Source organism: Larimichthys crocea, chromosome XX (genome assembly GCF_000972845.2).
Source record: "Larimichthys crocea isolate SSNF chromosome XX, L_crocea_2.0, whole genome shotgun sequence".
NCBI classification, from domain to species: domain Eukaryota; kingdom Metazoa; phylum Chordata; class Actinopteri; family Sciaenidae; genus Larimichthys; species Larimichthys crocea.
Genome location: NC_040030.1, coordinates 17127169 through 17150001, shown reverse-complemented (window position 1 = coordinate 17150001; position 22833 = coordinate 17127169). Strand labels below are relative to the sequence as shown.

At 42.8% G+C, this 22833-nt stretch overlaps 2 protein-coding genes and 1 long non-coding RNA gene across 5 annotated transcripts in view; 2 read left to right on the top strand and 1 right to left on the bottom strand.

Annotated features, from left to right (window-relative positions):
- LOC104927641 (protein bicaudal D homolog 1) overlaps positions 1-17224 on the bottom strand; it is a 51049-nt gene extending 33825 nt beyond the window's left edge. For all 3 annotated transcript variants that reach the window (XM_027272101.1, XM_019272988.2, XM_019272991.2), the window contains exons 1-2: positions 17093-17224; positions 15329-15699 (exon numbers count right to left, since the gene is read on the bottom strand). In XM_027272101.1, the coding sequence (XP_027127902.1) occupies positions 15329-15699; positions 17093-17195 (474 nt within the window). In that variant the 5' untranslated portion in view covers positions 17196-17224. The remainder of the gene's footprint in view (positions 1-15328; positions 15700-17092) is intronic.
- On the top strand, positions 1267-7285 carry LOC113744058 (uncharacterized). Its single transcript, XR_003461256.1, has 3 exons — positions 1267-2390; positions 2697-2824; positions 6648-7285. It is a non-coding gene; the product is annotated as an uncharacterized LOC113744058 (long non-coding RNA).
- Positions 17207-22577, top strand: strap (serine/threonine kinase receptor associated protein). Its single transcript, XM_010741760.3, has 9 exons — positions 17207-17546; positions 18044-18179; positions 18477-18558; positions 18646-18718; positions 18854-18953; positions 19105-19242; positions 20607-20743; positions 20886-21035; positions 21808-22577. The coding sequence occupies exons 1-9, from the start codon at positions 17435-17437 to the stop codon at positions 21867-21869; spliced, it is 990 nt and encodes a 329-aa protein (XP_010740062.1). The 5' UTR covers positions 17207-17434; the 3' UTR covers positions 21870-22577.
- The last annotated feature ends 256 nt before the right edge of the window (positions 22578-22833 follow it).

Genomic DNA, 22833 nt, shown 5'->3' with positions numbered 1-22833 from the left:
TTGTGTTTTTGAATAAATCCCTGCACTTGCAGTCGGTCCTTTGTTAATCCCTTTGTTTTTGGGTCTTTTCTTTAATTGTTACTTCCCTGAATTCCCCTGGACTAAGTTTTGCCCTGTCGGGTCGTAACAGTTGTTGTTGTTTTTTTATACACTGTTTATCGCGGGGTCTCGGGTATGTCCAGGATTCTCGCGTGAATACGACCGGCTCGCTCCGCTGCCGTTCCGCGGCAGATCCGCGTCCGGTGTGAGTTGACGCCGGGCAAGCTGCCGTTCCGCGGCTGATCCGCGTCCGGTAATGTTAGCTTAAAGGGCTGATTGCAGCCCCTCACCTCACCCTTTCCTTCCAAACATGAAGGAGAAACTACTATAGTTACAAAACATGCAAAAAACACTAGAGCCAGTGCTTAATTTGTCTTTCCTGGACTGCTGTAGAAACATGGTGGTTCAACATGGCGGGCTCAGGACCTCAGGACCTGCACTCTGTGGATATAAACGTCTCCTTCTATGGTGACAAAACGTAACTACTCTTATTTTCAGGTGACAACAGACTAATGAACATGTACGTGATAAGAGGACTTATATAAGTGATCTGTGGTCCTGTGTTAGAAATCGTTTATACATCTGCCAGTCAGTGAAAAGATGATGCTTTGATAGGAACGGAACGTGTGATCATTTTATATAAATGTACATGAGAGCTTGTTTCGGACATAAGAACATTTATCACATGATGAAACCACCAACTTGTCCAGGGTGTTCCCCACTGTTGTTGAACAGTTGTGCAGGTGTTTTGTCCTGCAGTCTGCTGTGAAGCTCCCTCCATCAGTCTGCTCACATCGATAGTCAGCACATGCTAAATAAATATCAGTGCCTGGCAGCTTTCACTGTGTTGATGCCAGAGTATCTGCATTGTTTGTTTGTGTGTCTGACCCCTGGTGGGTGACTATACACAGACAGGCTGCCAGTATTGTACATCAAGGTCAGTTCACTGCTAATTATACTGCAATAGATGCAAGAGAAACACACACACACACACACACACACACACATTATTTAAAGCCCTTGCCTTGTTTTATTTAAACATTAATTTGAAAGTATGTTGATTTTTTTAGGACAATATCTTTTTACTTTCTTTATTTGATAGCCGATGATTTATTCTGTTTGATATACTTGTAGATTTCAAGTAGTTACAGTTAACACATCCTCAATCCCAAGTCACTAAATACTATCACTGCTTTGTCACACCATTCAGATGCACATGGTTCCATTTAGTGTCTGTATGAGACACCTTTTTAATGCACGGTTAGCGCTGTGAAACAATCACAGTTTATTTATGGCACCAAAATGACCTGGTTAGGGCTAGTAAAAGGAAAATAATATCTCACGTCATAACATCAGCTTTCAAATAAGCCAATTGTTTTCACACAGGAAACAACCCCTTCTCTTCTGGCTGGAGGTCCTGTGTTTGTTTGACCCCGTGATCCACCAAACCAACCTCCCTGCACTCTGTCACCTGACATGGATAGGTTACCTTGGAGTAGACTAGTAGTACACTAAAAGGTACCTTGTGTGAGACACTGAGGCGAGTCTTCCACACAACATTCCAATGAGGCTGAATTCTCCGACTCTCAGTATAGACAGAACCTATGAGGGTTTCCATAAAAGCCTGTTATGGATCGACAAATACATGATATAAAACCCAAATTATAATTCACGTATTTGTGTGGCTGCAGGGGTTTGCCGTACACTCAGACATCTGTTTTTGGATCATAAGTCCTTAAGTTAAATGACATGGAGCGACTGTTTAAAGTTTCAGACTTTGTCCCACAGTTCTGACAACAGCACCCCAAAGTACAAAACTACAACCATGACCTTTGAAAGTCACTATGCTTCTTGCTGTACCTGGACCAGCTCCAGAGCGTCAATGTGCCAATATACACAACCCTGCTACTCTCTTGCATTTCTCTTTAGATTCGTTGTTGCATCCTGCATAGTGCTAACTGTTTCTAAATGATCAAACTAAAGCCTGTGTGATGAGATTTCTCAGTGAGTGCCTGAAGGATGTGAGCTGAATTATAGCCTTCATTTGTTAGAGAGGATCTTTGTGTCCATTCTCTCTCTGTCTCTCTCACCACATTAGTTGTTATCTGCATGAACAGCTCCAAGACGCTTGGATCAATATAAACCCTGCAGCCATGGGAGAGCAGTGTCCTCGTAAATGTGGGACCAAGAGACAAAGACAGACACAGGCAGCAGCCAAGAGGGAAGGAGAACCAAGGAGAAGAGGAATGACAGAAGGGAAAGGACATCATGAGACTGTAGCAACCAGACAGCACTGGAGATTTCATTCTGTAGAAGAATCTAGAATCTGTTTGAACCCAGGAAGAGCTGAGGTGTGTGATTTCCTGCTATCCCTCCCATCTTACTATCTGTGCTGATAACATTTTACTCAACGAGTTCACAAAGAAATACTAAAAAGACACTTCATTTACCTGTGTCGTCCCTACAGTAGTAACACTGTCTAAGCATGTACAGTAAAACAAAAAGAGCTCTGACACTGAACAGAGACTTTTGATCTAATGCTATTAGACAGCATCTTTTCATAGACTGTATAAAACAAGACGTAGTCTCATGACCAGGTTTCTGAAGAGATATTGTCAAAGTCAGTGTGGGGGCTCTGCTCGTCTCTGTCTTGGCAGTCCTGTCTCCGTCGCCTCCCGGCTAATCCAAAAGTGGTCAAAGAGGTGGATCATGGGTGGAGCTAAGGCAAGCTGGTTGCCCAAACAAGCCACCTATAACCTGTCAATCAAAGCAGCTATTTAAACAGGTGAGTTGTATATAAATTCACCCTCAGTACAGTTGTCATGAACGGGGAAATTAGCTACAGAGACTAAAACTGTTTTTTGTACCAGGCTGTAAACATGTTTATTTCTGCTGTGAAGTTGGACATTTGAACATGGGGACTTATGGAGACTGACTCACTTCTGGAGCCAGCCTCAAGTGGACGTTAGAGGAACTTGCCATTTGGAGAAAAACAAGACAGCAGTCAAAGTAAAACAGGAACATATCATGTTAAACCATGACAGCCTCCATCCACTCTTCTGGCTTCAGGTTTTGCATTTTTAGTGAGGTCCAACACTGATGTTGGCTGATCAGGTTTGGCTCTCAGTTAGTGTTCCAGTTCATCCAAAAGGTGTTTGATGTGCACTATTGTCTATTGTAGAACTTGGAACCAAGGGACCCAGGCCGAGCCCGATGCTGAAACAAACAGGCCCCAGACTATTGGTTTTTATACCATCTGCAGATCAGTCGTTGCTGCCAGATGTCTCCACTTCTTAATACCAGCTCTTCCAGTTGACCAGTGCAAAAGGGCAGGAATTTGACTAACTGATTTATCGTTGGATGACAGTGCAAAAATGAAAGTCACTGAGCTCTTCAGTACAATCCATTCTCCTGCAGAGGTTTGCCTGGCTGAATGCTTTTCTGCAGGGGTGGAGTGGGTCTCATTTTCAGCCCGGGAATTAAATGTTGCAGAGTGGCCCTCTTCAATAAGGAAAAGGTTGCTGAGGTAGCCATATTTAAAACCTACAACCTGACACCGCTCCAAACCAACAACAACACATTTCACTGAAAACTCAGCTAAAAACATACATACATAGCTTTCCTCCAAAACAGCATATCACTTTGGACAGAGGTTGCTAATTTTCTCCCCTATTGTAGATTTGGTTCTGTGTTGACATGTGTTGCCCAAGAGGCAAACTTTGTGGCTGTGAAGTGAAGCCAACATGAAAGTGCCCAAACTGCAGTTCCACAAAGAGGCTGGCTCCAGAAGTGAGTCAGTCTCCATAAGTCCCCATGTTCAAATGTCCAACTTCACAGCAGAAATAAACATGTTTACAGCCTGGTACAAAAAACAGTTTTGGTCTCTGTAGCTAATTTCCCCGTTCATGACAACTGTACTGAGGGTGGATTTATTTATTTTTTCTAGACCTGCTCTGTATGGAAAATGCTGTGACATATCTTCTGTTATCATTTGGCAGTATATAAATAAAATTGCACTAAATGTGGAAACAGCCCCAAACTCTACCAAATTCTTCCTCCCCAGTTGCCAGCACTCTTTACCGATTGAAGTGACAGATTACAAGTGTTGTCCATATATTTTTATATTTCATATACAGCACATGTGTGTGTCTGTCGGAGCCAAAATGCACCTAGTGGTCTGAGAGGGGCTTTATTTGCAGAACACAAAAACATGTCCTGATATGAAAAACATGAAGATGCTTCATTATGGTTTCCATAAATCAATATTCACTGCAATGATCCGTACACACGCATGTGTGTCCAGTCTCATGTCGTAGTGGTGCAGATGAAATGAAATACCATATTCCTCACTGGCTTCCTTCAGTTCACTCTGCACCTCTTTGTTCTCAAGCCTACACAGCTGAGGTGTGTGTGTGTGTGTTGGTGTGCTGCTGGGGAGTGGCAGCTCTTCTCATATCCAGTAAAGATTGTGGGGAGAGCAGGACAAAGGAAGTGATAGCCATACTGCTGCAGCCACCTCTTCCTCTCTCACTCCGTCAACTCTCATCCCTGTTTTGTTTCCAGATGTGCGCAGCTGTCCTTTTCCCTCCTTTACATTCTGTTCAATTCAAAGACAACACAAGAGCTCCCACCAGAGAGATGAAGGGATGGAGGTAGTAAAAGAAGAGAGGGTGAGGGGGGAGGGGAAGAGATAGAAGACATGGGAGGAGTAATCACATCTGATACGGCTTCATACCCTTCCCCTGATACGCGTCCTTTGTTTCACTTTCATCCAATCTTCACATCCGTCTGTTGTTTACAACACCACTACCTCACTATGACTCCACCTTTCCTTCCAAGAAATGACAACGTATAGGCATCAAAACACAAGCGTTCAATTCATTTCCTCAAATAATGTCAATAAACTAAATGTCCTTTTCACACGTTCATACACTGATAACACTGGCTGCAATGCAAGCCAACAGCTTATTTGTTAAGATATTTGTGTTGATGGACAGGGGTGCTTTGGCCATAAAACGTGACCCTCACATATATATGAGTGCATACATCTATATCAGTGTCCAAGAAGTTTGGACACCCCTCTCAGATTTGACAATGTGAAGATACCCAGGGAGCCAATACTAACATTTTAAAAATGAAAAAATGAAGAATAAAAGTTTCATACAAATGCCCTGAAATACATTGTATGAACACGTTAAACATACATGAAGCTGATACACTAAATGTGCCCAGGGCGCAAATGTGGCCAGGACCGGCGCTGTTCTCACCCTCAGTTCTAAACATGAGTTATTATGAGTAATGTAGTATGAAAACATACCACTCTTGCTTTTCTTTCTTCTCTTTTACAAGATCATTCAGAAAGTCATATTTAGTGTCACATGTACAGATATATAACAGCAGCAGTTATCTCCTGACAGGTTCAAATGCTTCGTTATGTCAACCAAAAAAGACTAATCTTCCAGCCAAACAGTTTCTGATAATCCTAGCAGACCAAAAATAATATAATATAAAAACAAAACTTGGCCGCATGAAATCTGACCGCAGTAAGATTGGCCCCTGGGACTTTGGACATGCCTGATGTATGTCCTGTATGGCCTACATTATATGTTGTATGTAGTAAATAAATAAATAAAATATGGAAGTGCCTGAAAAAAACGACAGGGACATGAAGTAAACTGGTAAAACATCTCTTGACTGCTCCTCCAAATGAAAGAAGAAGATCCACGTCAAACTGTTCAATCTGTTTTGTGATGTGACAACACTCTGGTCTAGTTTAGGACAAAAACAACTTGTTTGTGGTTTGGGTTCAAATGACTTTGCTAAGGATAGGGGAGCTCTGTTGTCATGGTTACAGTAATAAACACACGGTTTAGGTTATAGAACAGTCGTGGTCATGATTAAGGAAATGAACTTGTGTGTAGAAAGCAGGAAACAGTCAACATCAACCATCAACATCAACTTCGACCTCCTCCCTACACTGACTTTGACTCTATAATAATGTCACCTGACTTTCTCCTTTGCTCATAATGATTACAGCTGTTGGAGGTCTCTGTCTCTGACTCAAACGACCTGATGCTGTCCTTCTTAGGAAAACAGTCTCATTACGTCTCAGTGCACAGGAAGCGGCTCAGTGAACCATGATGGATGAAGTCTCTCTCCTGTTCTCTCCTTATCCAACCTGTCTGCTCCTCTGACTACTAGTGTTTGCTGCCCCATCAGACTTTGATATAATGAGATCTCTGCAATGAACTCATTAAGTAGTTCTCAGTTCATTAGTGAAAGCTGTTAGAATTGCTATAAACAGATATCTGCACATTAATGTAGAGTGTGTACACGAGGGTAAGGTTTTGGCACATGCAAACACTTCAGACATCCTTCTACATCTTTCAGACATCCAGTCTGCTCTTAAGTGCTTCTGAGCATGTGGCTGTGTCACATTCATAATTAACAGAGCAGAGGAGAGAGGGGAGACCAAAGATCCAGCACGCCGACAACAGGAAGTGGACAAAATACACAATCTGACTCCAGACTACAGCATCAAAGGTTGAATCAAACATATGTCGTGTTACTTTGTCTTGTTTTTGCTGCTTCTTCTCTGGTATCTACAGAGGAGGCGCATCCATGAACCTGCTCCATTCTAAACCCCGGCGAGAGAGGCAGAGTGCTGATTGGGAGTCAGTGTCTGCTGACAACAACAGGAGGAGGGCAGCGTCCCATTGGCTGCGTGACATCACAGAGGAGTAACGGAGCGTCCCCGGGGGGGGTCACTCAGTCCTGTTCTGTTTTTAGCCTCGACGGCTGCACTGATGCACTCACTGTATTGTTCATCAGAGCTCCACTCCTCACCTCTCTCTGCACACTTTATTCATGTTGCATCCACTTCTGTGCTGCCCCTGTTGTTGCTCTCTTCCTCTCCTTGTGCTGCAGCACACACCTGAACCTCACCTGGTCATTACTCATGCTGAAATCCACCGGTTCTCCAGTCACTCCTCACCAGACCTTTACAGTTTCCCCCGGTAACTAGTCAGGCTCCTCTTCCCAGTGATTCCCACTCAAAGTGCTTTGTGAGACTCTTAGTGTTTTCTTGGTTCTCCTGTATTTTTTCTCTCCCTGTGTTTCCTGCCTCATTTTTTGACCCTGTGCTTCCTGTGCTTTAGATCACCTACCCCTGCTGAGCAGCTGCCAGCCCGGACCCACTTCTCTCCTAGACCCTCACCGCCGACCTCTCCCCCCTCATGTCTCCCCGCTCCCCAGCGTCCCCCCCCCCCCTTTACTTCCCACAGACCAGTCGATCGGGAACCTTCAGCCTGAGCCTGTTTTTTTGTGAATAAACTCTGTACCACTTGTGAACCCAGCGTCCGCCTCTTTGGTCCGCTTACCACCCATTGTCACAATTCAGTGTTGGTAATTTGCTGCAAACAGTTTAATTGGTGCTCATTTGCACTTCTCTTTATTTGGCTCTACCTTTATTTTTTATTTTATAGCTTCTCTACACTGACTCCCTGTTTATTTAAAAAACTGATTTTAAGATTTGATTGTTTACCTTTAAAGCACGTCTGGGTATGTAACATGTTGGGATGTTGCCACCTTCTGAGCCTCAGATCTTCAGGTGGGGTCCTTCTGGCTGATCCAAAGTCGAGGCTTAAATCTTATTTTATATTGTCATGTTTCTTTAATGACTGTTGCTGTAACTGTCCTTATCTTTCTTCATCTTCCCCTCTCCATGTTCTTTAATATTCATTTTGCCTTTGTCTGGCCAGTGTCTGAGTTTGACTTTATACACTATTTTAAAAGGTGCTATATAAATTAAGTAATAGGGTGTCATTTAGCTCAGTTGGTAGCATCCGCCCCATGTACAAAGACTCAGTCCTTGCCACAGCGGCCCAGGGTTCGGGGTTCAGGGGTGAATATTTTTTATGAAATCTAATTCTGTTTATTTGCTGTTCAGTTGAAGAACAGACTGGTTTAGATTTACTCATTAAAGCTGACCTTGTATTTTAAACCTAGTTCTAAAAATAACACAAAACTCAAAACTATTACTAAAGAAACAAGGACGAGCAAAATGTCTCAGCCAACATAGTGGGAGATTGTCCTGTTTTGAATCAGTGCAGATTCAACAGGAATCAAAAACTTCTGCTCAAAGGCTAAAATTCAATTCAGTTTTATTTATATAGCTCCATATCATAACAAAAGTTATCTCATGACACTTTTCATACAGAGCAGGTCTAGACCGTACTCTTTATAATATTATTTACAGAGACCCAACAATTCCACCATGTGCAAGCACTTGGCGACGGTGGTGAGGAAAAATAACATTAATGCGAATTTGATTGAAGTAAATAACCTGCAAGGAATACTCTCTGCACAGACTACCACGAAGTGCCAACCTTCGTGGCTGGAAAATGAAACCAAAGTGCCAAAAACTGCAATTCCTCAATCGTCCACTTGAGGCTGGCTCCAGAAATGAGTCAGTCTCCATGTTCAAAAGTCCAACTTCACAGCAGAAATAAACATGTTTACAGCCTGGTACAAACAACTGTTTTGGTCTCTATAGCTAATTTCCCCATTCATGACAACTGTACTGAGGGTGAATTAGAGTCTAAGGTGTCATTTGGCCCACCTTAAGTCTGATGATCCACGTCTTTGCCAGTTTTTAGATAAGCCTCAAGGCAAAATTGGCAGGAGAGCAAAGAAGGCAGCAGCCAGAGCTGCTCTTCAGGAACCTGTGGGTAACTTTATACTGTCAGTAACCACCACCTACTGCACAGCAACAGCACAGGTTAATGGTCAGATTCTGTAGTTTCTGTTTTTATACTTACTTACATTTCACGTTGAAACTTTGTTGCTTTCAGTATCTAAGAATTATTACATTACATTACAAATGTAGAAGAACATTAGAGAGTTCAGATGTCCTCTGTGAAACAAAGAGATGAATGTGTTTGAAGCTCTGATTTAATTTCAGGGTTAGCATGTGGGGTGAATGAATTAAAGACTGTGACACATGACGTGTTGCATGTTATTATGAGTATCTACAAAAAGACAGCTTGAACCTGAACCTTGTTTATGTAAAATCTGTCACTGAACAGTATTCAAACAGCACACAGTGGAGATGAGCTCAGTGAATGTCAATGTGACGGATTCCTGCTGAGCTAATTTGCAGCGAGCTGTGGTTCGTTTTTTAACGGCCTCTGATGGAAACTCCTCCTGCTAGGAAGCCCATGATTATTACATTAATGCAGCTGCTCCATGTCAGCCACTTAAATAGAGTGAAAGCATGTCATGTGACCTTTGTGCTTTCTTTACTCCAAAGTAACATTATTTTTAAAAGGTGAATGCTGCTACACTGTCAATTCTATGCTACATTCTGGCATTTCAAATCCTTTGTAGTAAAGTTGGAGGTGAATGGATTGTACAGACAGTATGATTGTAAAGTCACATTGTGATCTGTGATTCTGGGCTACATTAATTGACTTGACTTGACTTGAATATTGAACTCCATAGCTTCACTGTAGTTGTTGTGCAAGATGTGTGACTTGTCAGGTACTGTAGCTTTGTGTTCTTCATGCTTTGTGTTCCGTTAACCTCTCTTTATCAGTGAATGAACAAACCCTCACAGTGACTGCACAGAAAGAATCTCAGACAATAAAATGACGAGACAAACTTCCACCATTGCTCGTTTCACAAAGTGAATGACAGCACAGATGAATGATACTGTGAATGTGCTTAAGTTGCTTGCATGTCCATGAAATAGTAATGTTTGTCGAGCACACACTTTAGTGTTTAAAGTGTGTTACAGTGAATCATTTATAGAAGAAACTATTTATATAACTTTGGATTGGGACTCTGTGGCCTCACATCCGGCTGTGCTGAGAGACAGGCTCAGCCAGAGGAAGCTGATGTGTCTGCTCTTCATCACTGATGAAGAGTTCACCCAGCGAGGTACGAAAACAACTGCTTCTGAAAAACACTTTAAAGTTACTTTATCATTTTAAACATGACTTATTATGAGTAATTTCTGTTAACATTTCAGTTGAAAACATCACATCACTCTTGCTTTTCTTTCTTCTCTTTCACAAGATCATTTAGAAAGTCATATTTAGTGTCACATGTACAGATATATAACAGCAGCAGTTATGTCCTTACAGGTACAAATGCTTTGTTATGTCAACCAAAAAACACTAATCTTCCAGCCATACAGTATATTGATTATACATCTTTTCTACCATAAACTAACAGATCTAAAATCACGTTAATGCTACACTAAATGGTAATCACGTGAATGGTGTCTCTGTCATTCATCCGGGTCAGGAGTCGTACGTCACACACCACCAACTGATTCACTGATTCTGGTGAAACTGGATGATATTTTATGGAGAAAATATTTGCTGGGTGTCCCTCTGATGTCCTCCGGCTGTTCCTAAACTCTTTGTGACTATTTGTGATTTAGATTGATTTAACGATAGACTGTAAAGTAAACTGCTGTCAACTGTAGCTGCTGTTAGTTCATGTTAGCTGTTAATTTGTTAGCCGGGCTGCCCGGACTGTGAGCTCAGAGCAAAAGACACTTTCCATACAGAGCAGGTCTAGACTGTACTCTTTAGAATATTAACTACAGAGACCAACAATTCCACACATGCATCTTGCAGTTTAGTACAGACATTCATGGTTCCCTGAGGAAAGCTTACTTTAGTACTTTTCTGACTTGTCATCGAATCTGCCCAATAATTTTCCCAGTGTTTACATTTAAGTTTTTACTCAAACACATACTTGTATTCACCAGAAGGTGGCGCTTTAACAAGTAGGCATACTCATAAGAGGTAAAAAACTGAATTACTGGTACCCCAGCAGTAATAACAGTACCATAAATTTCCCTATTAAATACTGTCGGCCCAATTAAAGCACTGGTTTCAATGGACAAGTTTCCTTTTAATGATTTGATGATGTCATTTACCTTTTCTTTCTCAATGCAGGATGATATGACAGGTATAGACACTGACAATTCACTAAAGTGTCATATACCTCTGAATCCTGGCATTCGTCTTTCAGAGAAACTAGTCATAAGCAAAATAACCCTTATAATTAGGAAAGTATCAACCCTCTCACATCAGCGTAACCATTTTCCCTAGGCAGTAAGCCTTGTGACAGAGACAATCGATAGCAGTCCAATGAGCTCAAATGAGCTGGAATGAGATGAAATAAGAGGTATTGAATGGAGACTAGATGAAGACGTTGTGTGTACAGATGGATGGAGGGCGTGCAAAAAAATGTATAGAAAGCAAAAACAGTGAAGGATAGAGGGGATCTTCTGAAAAAAAAAAAAAAAACTTTTTTTTGCTGTGTCATCCTCAAAATGTCCCCTTGTATTAAACCAAGGTGATCTCAGTCAGGAGAGACAATGAGGAAAGTAAAGCAATGATGATGTTAGAGAAACTAGGCGGTGGCTAAAACAAGAGGTCAAATGTTGGTAGCAGGGTGGCGCTTTGGTGAAGTGGAAGGTCTTTACCAAGCAGCATCTAAGTGTTACAGCAGCAACTAAGACACACATTAGAGGACACAACATTCGTATTTCTAAAGGGATGTTTGGATTTTTCCCATTAATTTCTATACAGACAGCTTACACTGTCACCTATTGGCGAGTGCAAGAATATATTACTGAACTGTAGCAGTATATTTTTTAATGAAATGTCAAATTAGAGTATGTTGGCATATGAATATAAAATTAAATCTCATTCGAGGTGCCACACAACACTGCTGATACCACCCCAATGCACCTCTCTATTTCACATGCCAGTTGATTGTCACCTGTGAACAAGACACAGAGATACTTGAATTCCCAACCTGGAGGGAGCAGTCCACCATTTCCCGTACTCACACTTGGAGGTGCTGACTTCCATCCGCTTTACACTCAACTGCAAACCGATCTAATGTGTGTTGGAGGTCACAGTCCAATGAAGGTTAACAGAACCACATCATCTGCAAAAAGCCGGATACTGTCGTCACCTCTGAGATCCTAGATGGTAAATGGACTGTACTTACTGTATTTACCGTCTTTCTAGTCTTTTGCCCACTCAAGATGCTTAAGTGAACACTACATATCTTATCCAACCATTCATACACATTCATACACTGATGGCATTGGTGCCAACTGCTCATCAGTTTTTGATCCTGTCTGTGATGTCACAAATGAACAATCAGAGACAATGGGCAACCTTGGAGTCCTTGGAGTTTGACTTTAATGGGGGATGTGAAGAATACGAAGTTTCTGAAAACGCCTCTTAAGTTTAAAAGATTTAATGAATAAGGCGAGAATGTATATCCTGGCCCACATGTACAGTATGTAATATGTTGTTTTATAACAGTCAAGTGGTAGAAAACTGTATTCATCATTAAGAAATACCAAACATGACGTTTTTCCAGCTTTTCCAAAGTGACTTTGTTCAAACAAACAGTCATTTAAAGACAGCACCTTGGAAGGTGCAATGGGCTTCTTTACGTTATGTACACATTGATCAATAAATAAAGAAATATTACTCGCAGCCCTGAACAAGCCAAATGCTCAGCCAGATTATTTAAAGCACTTCATTTAGGTAGGAATAGAATACAACAATACCTTTTACACCTTATAGATAGAAATGATGGCCATAACTCCAGCTGAACGACCAGTGGCCAACAGTGCAGCACTATGGTTGAACTGGGAAGCTTCCAACAATGAATTCAAACTTCTGTTGACTGTTAAAAATGTTTTATTCTGACTAGTTACACATGTTCCTTTTTTTTTTTAACACTACAGCACTTTTATTCTTTAACTGTATTTTAATTGTATTTTAATTTAACTGTATTTATTTATCTATCTGTTATGTTTTGTTTCTACAGCTTTGTTATAAAGCACTTTGGGTACCATCTGGCTATTGTAAAAGGCTATATAAATAAACTTGATTTGATTTTGATTTTGATTTGAAAAATAATATACTGTTGACACATCATATCAACTGGTACTGCTGTCGGCTTCCTCTGAGCCACACACATACACACACACACACACACACACACACACACTGACCTTCAACTGTACAGTCAGCTTTGAATTAGTGTTGCCATACATTAGTGTACATGCTGAAAAATGCTGTTCTCCGATGCATCGATCAGAAAAATGAGCTGATCAGAAGTGAGGCTGGCGCAGCTCATTAGCTCTGATTGATTATCCGACTCCATGGAGATAAAAAACCTCCCGAGGCCAGAGGTGAAACAGAACATGCAGAATTACATGATCAACATCATCACATATTGTATATGTTCAGGCTGGGTGTATGTGAATAAACACATAGTCAAGCATTAAAAATGTTGCTTGCACAAACAAAAATCAAGAGTTTCCTCGACTGACCTGTGCAAACACGACAAGCAGCTGGTGACCTGTGTCCTCATGGTTACTTCAAAAATTCAATGATTCAAATGGGACTATAAGGTTTATGGACCTCTGTAAACATGGCTAGTGCTTAAAAACTGCACTGTAGAAATTCATCTCATTTTCTAAAATGCATCTTGATGTTGATGTGGAAGACTGGAATAGACAAAACACAAGCACAAACTGAACACACTGAAGACACACACTGCGTGTAAACCCAAGTTAGCTATTTTCAAGCCAATGTCTGCCACTGTAAAGGATACAGCGAGCCTAGCTGATCAGTCGACAAGTGAGGAATTTTGCAGTTTTCCAGAAACTTCACAATCATCAGCCATCAGCTGTTTTCAGTGATAAGCCCGCTGCATACAAACTGCTCACTCCTAAAAAGCACACAGTTAGCTGCTGCCAGATATTTCCCTCAGGAGCTGGTGGGGACCAAACAAAAGCTAAAATTAGAGTGAATATCAGAGTTACATTCATCAGGTGGACACGAACAAAAGAGCACACATCCTCCGCACTGTCTGGACAAGAGAGGGAGCTGACCACAGTTCAGCATTTAACACCATAGTTCCCTGCAGGCTGATGACAAAGCTCAAGGACCTGGGACGAAACACCTCACTGTGAATGTGGGTCCTTGACGTCCTGACGTCCCTCATCCTTAACCACAAACTGACTCTGTGAAGTCAAGGCAGGGACTGTTTCACCTCAGACACAAATACCAGATATCCCCTCAAATACCGAGGAATTACTCCTGCACCACTGTGAGCATGCTGACAGGGAACATCACTGTCTGGTACGGAAACAGCACCGAACAACACCACAAGGCCCTGCAGTGGTTCAGCTGAACGTATAATAGGTGGTGCTCTACCCATCCATATACATCTATGCCAGATGCTGCGATAATAAGGCCAGGAGAATCTTTAAGGATCCAAACAGCCCGGATAACAGCTATTCCCCCTTTCTTCTCCTCAATCAGGAAGATGGTTCTCGAACACCCCCCCTCCCCCTTTTAATGCACAAATTGATTCAACTGGATTACATTTCACTGTGATTGTACCTTATTGACTGAGCACTGTAGGTACCACATGAAGCAATATAAGAGTAAGGTTGTAAAGTAGACTGAAGACATGGTTCCTTCTCAAGAAATGGTCATGAGTCATATGATATGAATCTTCATGTAGCCTGCCATAGCGAACATTTCTTAATTCAAGTCACAAATAATTCATCAACTAATCACTTCAGCACCAAAGACACTTCAACTCCACCCCAGTCATGCTGAGGCAACCTTGTCCTGAGGTTACAGAGCACTGACGAAGTAAGAGAGAAGTAAGTGATTTTACTTTAAATGAATCATGGATAACGTTTACTGTGCCAGGAATCCTCTCAAGGAAGGGAAGCCCAGAGAAACAGTTCATCATGCTACTATCACAAGACTTAAGTCTGATCATTTGAACTTAAACTCACTAATATTATAAATATTATGAGTTATACATTTTTTGTATTAATTGTGTCATTTAAAAACAACGAGATACCAAAGCACATGTAGATCAGAGCACAATAAACAATCAGAATAAAGACATAAAGGCTCTGTGGCTGGTATGGACAGAGCAGCCTGACTAACCTTTAATATGTCTGTGTATTGTCCCTGCAGTCATGTCAGGCTGGGCCTGTCTATTGTTGGCTGTGCAGTAACTACAGGTAGCCCACACAGAGCTGCAGGTGAACAGTCTGTGTACACACAGTGTGTATATGTGACGTGTATTAACATCACAAACCATATCTGTGAAGTCATAACATCTCCTGACTATAATAAACTCTTACTGTCAGCACTGACATCACTAAAGCTTGACTTTTTCGAGTAACGAGGCATACCCCTGCTGAGCCCACCTCCTGCAGCTGCTCCAGCTCCAGCCTCAGCGCCTCCTGTTCGGCCTCCAGGTCGGCATACTGCTGCTTCAGACTCTGGTTCTCCTCCAGGACCACCAGCCCGCACTCCGCCGCCCTGATCTTCTCGCGGTTAGCCTCCGCCAGCTCCCGACTCAGGCGCTCCACCTCGGCCCGACACTGCTCCACCGATTCCCCGCATCCTGCTCCACCTGCCGCCATCGCCCCTCTCTCTCCCTCCCTGTACCCTCTCCTCCCTGCGTCGGATGAGCGGAGAGCCCCGCCGGAGGGAGAAACAGCTGAGGTAGACAACAACCCCCCTACCGCCTCCTCTCCTCTCCTCTCCTCCGAGGAATCACAGCGCTGCTTCAAATCTCATGTCAAAAAGAAAGACAAAAAGAAGAATAAACACTGATAAAGATCCACAGAGCTCTGTCATCGTCGCTAGAGAAAGTCATCTTCTGCCATGTGATGCTCTGAATAATGCAGCTTCTCATCTTTCCTTTCCCCTCCCTCTGCTCTGTTTTTCTGCTTATTCACCGGCACCAGGACGCCATCTCTGCCTGTGGCCGTGAAGCAAGGCACACTCCCCGCTGCGTGTCATGCTGCCTGCTGCAGGCTCGCAGGGTTTGGATCCTCAGTGAGAGGGATCAGCTCTGCCCCACGTGAACACCGGGAGCTGGATGCGCCCTCTGCAGAGCGCACTACAGATCCATCAGCACACAGTGATATGAGCAGTTTATCATACTTTGACTAGTTATGTATATATTTACATGATTCTTTTTGCTGTCACTATAAATATACTGCTCACAGTGTGGGAAGTTCTGATTGAAAACGCAGCAAAGAACAACAACAATATGTGTATGATGATTGATATCATAATGTTTATTTTTGATAACGTGATGTTTTTTAGATAATACATATATATGCACAGCATATATATGGACAGGACATTATGCATTTATATTACTCCTGGATATATAAACGCACATATTATATACACTCAGTAATATGTCACTATACTGCAACTGTGTTTTCATTAGTATACAAATAATAATAGTAATGTTTATGTTACCTTAGAATGAGCCTTATCTGTAGCCGGAGGGAAGAGGGTCCTCTTCAACAGAGTCTGCTATGTTGACCCACTATGTTTCTACAGCAGCCCAGAAGGGACAAACAAAACACTGGCTCCGCATAGGGACTTTATTTTTACAAGGTCCGCTTCATGCTTAAAATGAGAGGATGAGGTGAGGGATGTTCAGTCGGTTGCAATCTGTAACTCCAGCACTAGATGCCACTAAATTCTACACACTGGACCTTTAAGGATATCTTTGTCTTCTATCAGTGTTGGGTTCGAGCGGTTTTACAACATCCTGCTGTGAGACACAATAGACACGGTATTTAGTGAGATACGTTGCACAGGTGTGACATAATAATGACTGCGTTACTAAACTAAAAAACAGCACGCGCTGAGGAGCTGCTTTAATTGGCTGCAGGGGGCAGGAGAACAGCTGAGGGGCGTGTGTCCTACTCTGAACGAGCACATGAAGAAGTCGTTGCCCAGCTTCCAAAATAAAAGCAGGAAACATTTTAAACGGAATTATTATTACCTCACAGACACTCTTATATTCATATGAGTATTCAACTCGTAGGTTTTCATTGATTTATATTATACTGGACGCTTGAACACACCGCAGTTAGTCAGTAGTCAGTTTAAAATAGGAGGTGACGCTTTTATTGTGAAAAACAACACACCGGAAGCATTACCTTTGTTGTGGCTAGCGCAGCCGCTACATCGTCTCTGCGGAGTGACGCCGCGCTGCACGCTGCTAGTTAGTTGCAATGTTGTAGCTATTAGCACGATAGCCATTCCTTCGCTGGGGGGGAGCCGCCGTTTAGTTTGACAGAGCTGCGTAGTTAGCGTTCGCTCTTCTCAGTCCTGTCCGAGCAGCAGCCGACCGAAAGAAACAGCGAAACACCAGCCGGCTTGTCTGTCTGTTAGCCCCGCTAGCCTATCCGAGCCAGCTAGCCAGCTAGCCACCAGCCGCTAGCGTTCTCTTGCCTCCTCCCTCAGCGCCCACAGAACCGAACCTGCCCGGCTGGAGGACCATGGCGATGAGACAGACTCCGCTCACCTGCTCCGGTCACACCCGGCCTGTGGTGGACCTGGCCTTCAGTGGAATCACTCCCTACGGCTATTTCCTCATCAGCGCCTGCAAGGGTGAGACCGACTGACGGGCTATGAGTCATACACGGTTTACTACGAGGCGGAGGTCTGAACGTTACCGTTAGCTAGACGTTGGAAGTGGTTCCAAAGACCTGAATACATGCTGATAGCTGAATACATGTCTGTTAGCGACTTCCAGGGAGCAGTATCTTGTTCAAGGACCCTTCCACATGCAGACTGGAGGAGCCGGGGATCGAACCACCGACCATCTGATTAGTGGACTACCCGATCTAGCTCCTCCTTTCATGATGTCTGAGGGGTTCATACTTCTGTCTGCTAACACAGGCTTCCATTGAGAGTTGTTAGAATGTTTCATGTAATGTTTACTCTCAGAACAATTTGATTTGTTACAATTGAGTGAGAAAATTAGTGCGTGTGTCAGACGCCTGTAGTCTGCAGGATCCACAGGTTTTGTCACAGCTGTCATCTGCTGGTAAGCCGCCCCTCTCCCGAGATGTAACCTTTGCGTCCTCCCTGCTTTCTTTTGTCAGATGGCAAGCCCATGTTGCGCCAGGGAGACACAGGGGACTGGATAGGAACGTTTCTGGGTCACAAAGGCGCTGTCTGGGGAGCCACTCTGAACACAGACGCCACCAAGGCAGCCACCGCCGCGGCTGACTTCACAGCGTGAGTGGAGAGTCCGAGTCTGTACGGGGGCTGACAGAGAATCCAGTCATCCTGAGGACTTCTCTTTCTCTGGCTGTTTTTTTGTCCATGATGGAATGTTGTGAGCTGACAGAGCTGCATTAACTCAGTCTCCCATCCAGTTTACATGTGATGTGATGATGAATCAGCTGTTTTTAAGATGATCTGTCCCCTCTAGATATTCATTTCATCAAACTGCTAACCCGTGGTCCTTCAGGTAACAAAGGGAAAGTTTGTCCTGACAGTTGTCTAATAAAAGACGACCTCTGTGCTTTCCAGAAAGGTGTGGGATGCAGTGAGTGGAGACGAGATCCTCACGTTGGCGCACAAACACATCGTCAAGACTGTCAACTTCACTCAGGTCAGTGCAGTGACGTGTTGAATCTAAGTGTTCCTGTACATATCCTGTATGTGGTGATGAGATGAATGCTTGTGCCTCTCCTCTCAGGACAGCAGCTGCCTGCTGACTGGAGGAAACGACAAGCTGCTGCGCATCTATGATCTCAGCAACCCCGATGCAGGTAGGTGAATGTGTTTCAAACAGCTTCAAGGTTTTTGTAGTCCTTTCCTGTAAATTGTGCTCTGGTCAGATCCTTTTAAAGACAGTGAGTTATCCCAGTAGAACCCTGACATTTGTGTTGCGTCTTTGTCTCAAGCACCTCAGGAGATCGCAGGTCACACTTCAGCCATCAAAAAAGCCTTGTGGTACAACAACGACAAGCAGATCCTCTCTGCTGCTGAGGACAAAACCATACGGTCAGTGAAGCGGCTTCATTTGTGCTTCAACTCATCATCCTGATTGTGACTGTGTGTTGTCACAGAAACTGTCAGCTGACAAGCCGAACACACTAGAGGCCTTTTTAGTTACTGTGTGTGTGCGTGTGTGTGCGCGCATGTGTCTGTCCAGACTTTGGGACAGAAGCTCCATGCAGGAGGTGAAGACGCTGACGTTCGACACTTCTGTGAGCAGCATGGAGTACATGACTGATGGAGACATTCTTGTGATCACGTATGGAAAGACGATCGCTTTCTACAATGCACTGAGGTATGCTGTGCTCTCAGTCTACACATCAAATCACATTCTATTTGTATAGCCCAAAGTCACAAAACACATTTGCCTCGGAGGGCTTTACAATCTGTACATTAACGAGTAGGGATGTAACGATACACTCAACTCACGACTCGATTCGAGTCACGATTTTTTTGTTCACGATACGATTTTTTCACGATTTTTTAAAATCAAATGAGCTACAGACAAATTATGACCAAATAAAATTATCTTTTTATTTGTAGGAAAAAAATCTTTCTTTACAGAAACTCTCAAACAGTTTGTGTTCTTATAAAAACTGCAACTTACATCTTAAACAACAAAACACATGACAAATATCTACTTTCTTTAGAAACAATCTCAGTTCTTCTCACAAACTGCTGTTAACTGGTGTGATGTGCAGTTTTCGCTCACGAGGTGGCGTAACCAGGGCTCTAAATTAACTTTTTTAATCACCAGCCAATGTGGCTGGTAAGTTTATGAAGTTACCAGCCAATCAGAATTTCCACTAGCCAAAATTTTTCCCGTGCAAAAGACAGATTAGGAGAGCAACTGAATTCATTCATTCATTTATTCATTCTATTAACTAAAGCTTTAAATTAATCTTACAATGAAGTTGGGAACTTAAGTACGTACAAAAATTATCCTAACATTTCATTACTCATTAACCCTTACATACTATTCAGGGTCTAATATGACCCATTTTTTGTACATAACAATAAAATAAAAACATTAAAACTCGCAAGCAGCACGCGTCAATTTCCACAGAGCACCTGGAGCGGGCGGAAGCCAGACACAGAAAAAGCAAAGAGAATCTGGTGGATTTTCAAAATAAAATACCCCGTGCACACTGCCGGTCGTAAAAACAGACAAAAGCGAAACTAACTAACTACATAACATATTTACACATGTAGAAGCATGTTTAGAAGAACATACACTGGGAAAATGTCCAAATCTGAGCAAGTAAACAAAGTCTGGCGGGTTAAGCGCTTGCTTCTGAAACAGTCCCGGTGGGGTTTGAAGTCGCGTGCAGGACGGACCAAATATGCCACACTCACGCAACGCGCGGGGGAGCCTGTTTGACCAGTGAGAGGACGCGCTGTGCAGGTTCCCATTCGCCAAGAATCGCAATTCATTTTTTCTGTCAACCGATGCGAGTCGTCACGCATTTGTGCCGATTTTTAATCGTGTCACGATGCATCGTTACATCCCTACATCCCTATTAATGAGACATGTATGTTTGTGGGTGGGTGGGAGAGAGGGAGAGCTCTTTCTTTTTCTTGTTTTGTGTGGCAAACATCATAAATACATCTTGTCTGAGTTGGCCGAGTTATATTAAAATGATTTTGTTAATGTTCCAGCCTGGATTTGATCAAGTCGGTGGAGGCCCCAGCTCCCATCAACTCAGCCTCCCTCCACCCAGAGAAGGATTTCTTTGTTGCCGGTGGAGACGACTTCAAGCTCTACAAATTTGACTACAGCAACAAGGAAGAGCTAGGTGAGGAGCAGAGTGCTTTGACTCTTGTTAGAGTGAGCTATGGTAGTGAGGATGAGCTTCTTTCAGTGTGTGTTGAGAAAATCTGTTTCCTGTCACAGTAACTGTGTAAAAAAAATGCTGTTGCTGTCCCTCCTGTCTGCAGAGTCCTATAAGGGTCACTTTGGTCCAGTGCACTGTGTTCGCTTCAGTCCGGATGGTGAGCTGTACGCCAGCGGCTCCGAGGACGGCACGCTCCGACTGTGGCAGACCGCTGTGGGGAAAACATACGGCCTGTGGAAGTGTGTCCTTCCTGGTAAACTCATTGGACACTCATTTGTGTAGTCACTGCTGGTGCTGTGTAATATGGCCAAGCTCTCATATGCTGGTGTAGTGTCATGTCCACATAATGATACAATATAGCACATTTACTGTAAAGTCAATAAATGAATAGTTTTTATGGAAAGGTTTATTCCTTTTGACATCTATAATTACATACTATTTTACTCGTTGCTGAAGCCAGTGCAAATGTTTCTTTAACCCCTAAATTCCATGGGGTGCGGACACGCAGCGCTGAGCATGGGGTTTATAACCGCTAAACACAGAGCAGCTCCATGCACCTCTTCCACCTTTTCCACAAAAAGTTCAACATCTCAGTCAGTCAGTTCTATTAAGGTGATATTAAAGTTCTATTCCAGAGCATTGGCGTTAAGCTTCCATGAAGTTGGGAAACCCCCGTGCCTTTCAAACTCTACACCTCCAGTCACCAAGCCCAAGCTGAAGTAACCCTGATGACCTCACTATGATATAATTATGTTTCATGATGACAAAGCTCCCCCAGTGCCACAGAAACATTATCAACTATTGCCCCACAATGAATAAAGTGATATTCATGTTTAAAGTGCCCACTTTTTTTAGCCAGCTGTGAGCATTAAAATGTCTGCTCAGAAACCTCTGGCTGAAAACTGCCTGCAGCTATTTCAGCCTGCTTTGATTCTTACATCAGCAGTTTTGTGTGTCAGCTATATTATGTCACATCCAAGTTATCTGTATGATTTTTCTAATTTTCTTTGTCTGTTCCTCCTCAGAGGACCTGGGGGCAGAGAACTCTGAGCAGCTGTACACCTCGCCCCCTGAGATCAAAGCCTGAGCAGAGAGCAGTGCTGTTTGGAAACAGGACCAGAAGAGACGAGGAGATGAGTGGAGGGGTGCTCCAGCGTTCTGTCAGGCCCCAGCAAGGAGCAGAGTCCAGAACATTTTGATCCATCAGAGCCTGATGTGGATATTATGACTGCCCTGTCTGTCATAGACCAACACACACACACACACACTGATTTTATGCAGTCATATGGACAGTATGGTCTGCAGAGTAAAGCAGTAGAGCTGTGAGTGTGGGCTCATCGCTGCCTGCTTACTCTCTGATCAGTCCACTTCTGTCTGTCTGCTTAAACTTAGCTTAACTAATCTAAAGCCTTGAACCCCAAACCCCGCCAAACCACATGATGCTAACATTGGTTCTGGTTTCATAGTTACCGTATTTAATGAGCTGGACCATGGCTTCTGTTTTCAGTTCAGTTCCAAGAATACTAGCGGTTGTTGCACAGTTTGTGCTAAAGTTAAGAGCCATTTTATTTCTTCAGAAACATTGCTTTGAGTATCTGCTGTTGTACTGGTTGAGTATATAAAGTTAAGTGTCCAAATAAAAGAGAATATTGTTTTGTGACGACGTGGAAAGGGAAGAAATGTCACCTTTATTTTTATTTTTTTCCATTTCAGTTTTGTCCTCATTTGTGTCCAATGGTGAACAAATAAACAAACGCATTACTGTTTTATTTCTAAGTAATGCACCAAGAGCAAACTGGGTTTGATGTTTTTATTTTGGAATAAATTTTCACATCTAAAAAGCATATTAGATTAGTGATACTTTATTAATTCCTGAGGGGAAATTGGTGGAATATTGGAATATTTCACTTACACACTGAAACTAGTCAACAGTCAAATACAAAAGAAACTTTTTTAACATGTATATTACATCAGGAGAAGGAGAAGCACACAGGACAGCTAAAAAACAGTTAGTACATAAATGTTAAAAATGACAGGATGAAAACAATGCA

Coding starts and splice junctions, on each gene's coding strand:
- strap (XM_010741760.3), top strand. CDS start 17,435: ATGGCGATGAGACAGACTCCGCTCACCTGCTCCGGTCACACCCGGCCT. Junction 19,243..20,606: donor GCTTTCTACAATGCACTGAG/GTATGCTGTGCT, acceptor TTAATGTTCCAG/CCTGGATTTGATCAAGTCGG. Junction 20,744..20,885: donor CAGCAACAAGGAAGAGCTAG/GTGAGGAGCAGA, acceptor TCCTGTCTGCAG/AGTCCTATAAGGGTCACTTT.